Source organism: Penaeus japonicus, unplaced genomic scaffold (assembly GCF_977035675.1).
Source record: "Penaeus japonicus unplaced genomic scaffold, GWHDUDI00000001_assembly GWHDUDI00000009, whole genome shotgun sequence".
In the NCBI taxonomy this organism is placed as follows: Eukaryota; Metazoa; Arthropoda; class Malacostraca; order Decapoda; family Penaeidae; genus Penaeus; species Penaeus japonicus.
The window spans coordinates 24310502-24313001 of NW_028234411.1; the positions used below are offsets into that span (position 1 = coordinate 24310502).

The 2500-nt window shown below is 35.2% G+C and overlaps 1 protein-coding gene across 1 annotated transcript in view; it reads left to right on the top strand.

Annotated features, from left to right (window-relative positions):
- eIF3h (eukaryotic translation initiation factor 3 subunit h) overlaps window positions 1–2500 on the top strand; it is a 7903-nt gene that overhangs the window by 2681 nt on the left and 2722 nt on the right. Inside the window, exons 2-3 of the mRNA XM_043025162.2 lie at window positions 1280–1430; window positions 2073–2240. Coding sequence (XP_042881096.1) covers window positions 1280–1430; window positions 2073–2240 — 319 coding nt within the window. The remainder of the gene's footprint in view (window positions 1–1279; window positions 1431–2072; window positions 2241–2500) is intronic.

Genomic DNA, 2500 nt, shown 5'->3' on the forward strand with positions numbered 1-2500 from the left:
ATAGTTAATCTCTTCACCCATATGCATGTGACAAGTTATTTACATGGGTTGGGAGGAAGATGGAAAGAGTGACCTTGGTGGGAGGCCTCACTCAGATGACCAAAGAAAACGATTGAAATAGTATGGTAAACTAATCATAATAAGTTTTATATTTTTACATAATGTTCTATAAATAAATAATAAAATGATTGCTAGCAGGGCCCATCAGTGCCTCCCCTGGTATAAGCGAATCCCACTCTTATGTAATAATAATGAAAGTCAAGTGATATATCGTATCATATCCGACCTCTATTCTGAAAGATCTCGTACAGTATCTGGAAGAAAGAACACTCAATTCCACCAGAACTCAGCCATGACACAGTATGCGCGTCCTCGGGTTTGACGCGAGCACTGCGAGGACGCAGTATACGCGTCCTCGTGTTGAAGGGGTTAAGGATCGAACAACAAATAATGAATTGGAATGCTTTGAGTTTATAAATATTTTAGTTTGATTAACCTACAGTATGCAGTGTCTACTTGAAGTGAATAAAATTAAAACATCATTAATTCCTCTTGTCATTATGCTAGTCCAGTGGTTTTCATACTTTTTGAGCCCATGGCCCACTTTAGCATAACCAGATACTCTTAGCCCAGTGTGCTAAGGATGATGTCATTTATGTGCATGTCATTACTCAATCAAGGTACCTGTGGCAACATAACAACAAACATAACAACATTCCTTGGTTGGCTTATCTTATACTCTATTCTTGTGGTGAGGATAAAATGAAAAATGCTTCTAATGCAGGGATTACATGGGATTAGAAAGTACATGTGATGTTCTTTGATTTTTGTTTACAAGGGCTGATTAGTTATGCATGATGACTGATAGGCGACATTGATTAGAAAATTATATTCAATAAGGGCAATAAGGCTGACTTATGTTCTATGTTAGTATCTAAAAGAATTAGATAAGAACTTCAATTTGCCCATATAATCATAATTTGACTTCAGAATTGTGGGATAATAAAATCATGATAAAGTATGTTCAATGATTTTTTATTATTTCTACTTTTGCATTCATGAAATTAAGAACTGGATCATATTTACTGTAAATAATTAAATTGTTTTTGTATTTTTCATCTTTTTGAAATATTCTAGATAAGATGGCCTACTGATGGCCCATGGCCCATGAATACTACTGTGCTAGTAATTTGAGCATTGTCCTTTTAGGAAACATGCTTAACCTAACCTAACAGACTCTCTACAGCAATTTTATCCCTGAATTTCTTGTTCCCCTCAGGCGCTGATGAAAATCATCAAGCACTGCCATGAAGAAGGTGCTGGCAACACAGATGTGGCTCAGGGTGTCCTGCTTGGCCTGGTCGTGGATGAGAGGCTTGAGATCACAAACTGCTTTCCCTTCCCACGCCATGCTGATGACGTCGATGAAGGTAGTCGGAGATGATTTAAGTTTTTATGACTCTTCTTTTAGTTTATAGATATTCTAGTTGATGGGTATGTAAGGAGAAAAGAAACGGTTTCAGATAGGCTTATTGGCAGAGGAAAACAGAAAGGGAAGAAAAGTGTGTTAGACAAAGAAATTGGGGAAATGAGATGTTAACTTGTTGCATATGGGTATATATTTGCTATTTTTTGGCAACAAGATGGACACTAGTGCCTCCTGTGAATCACTCCAGACAGGTTTTATTTCAAAGGAAAGGAACAAACACCCCACATGTTAGGAGAGAGTGGTGCTGTCTATGTTTGTGTTAAATATGTTATGGTATATTTGATAATATTGATAATTTTCATCATCAGTCACTGAATATAACTATTACTCTTAGTGATTGTAAAAAACAGTAATGGAAAACACCAACAAAATTTTTATAGAGTTAGCATGGTCACATCACCTATATCCAACAGGATAAGGAAGAGAAGTAAAGTTTATGATAGGGAATAGAGCTCATATATAAGTCATTAAGAAAAACCTATTTGATTATAAAAATGACATAGATCTGAAAAATTACCTATTTGTACTTTGTTTTCCAGTTATCATTATCATCGATATTATAATTATTTTTTATTTTTTTCAGAGGATTATCAGCTGGAGATGATGAGACATCTGCGCAAAGTCAATGTAGATCATCTTAGCGTTGGCTGGTACCAGAGCACACAGCTGGGTAACTTCATCACCACACAGCTACTTGAGTCTCAGTTCTCCTACCAGACAAGCATTGAAGAGTCAGTTGTCCTCATTTATGGTATGCATCGGCCTTGAGCAATTTCTTTCCCAAGGGGGTTGACTGGGTGGTTTATTGCTTGGGATTTTTTTGTTTGTTTTTTTAGTATTTTTTAGAATTTAATCTTGTTTTGTTTCATTATTATCTTTATTATTAATTTTAGAATTTTCATATTGCAGTATTAGTTAACATATTGATTTTTACAGCTGTGACAGATATTTTTTTTTGGAAGATTTAAACTGAAATTACATAAATGCATCATGTGTTGTGGAATTATCTAT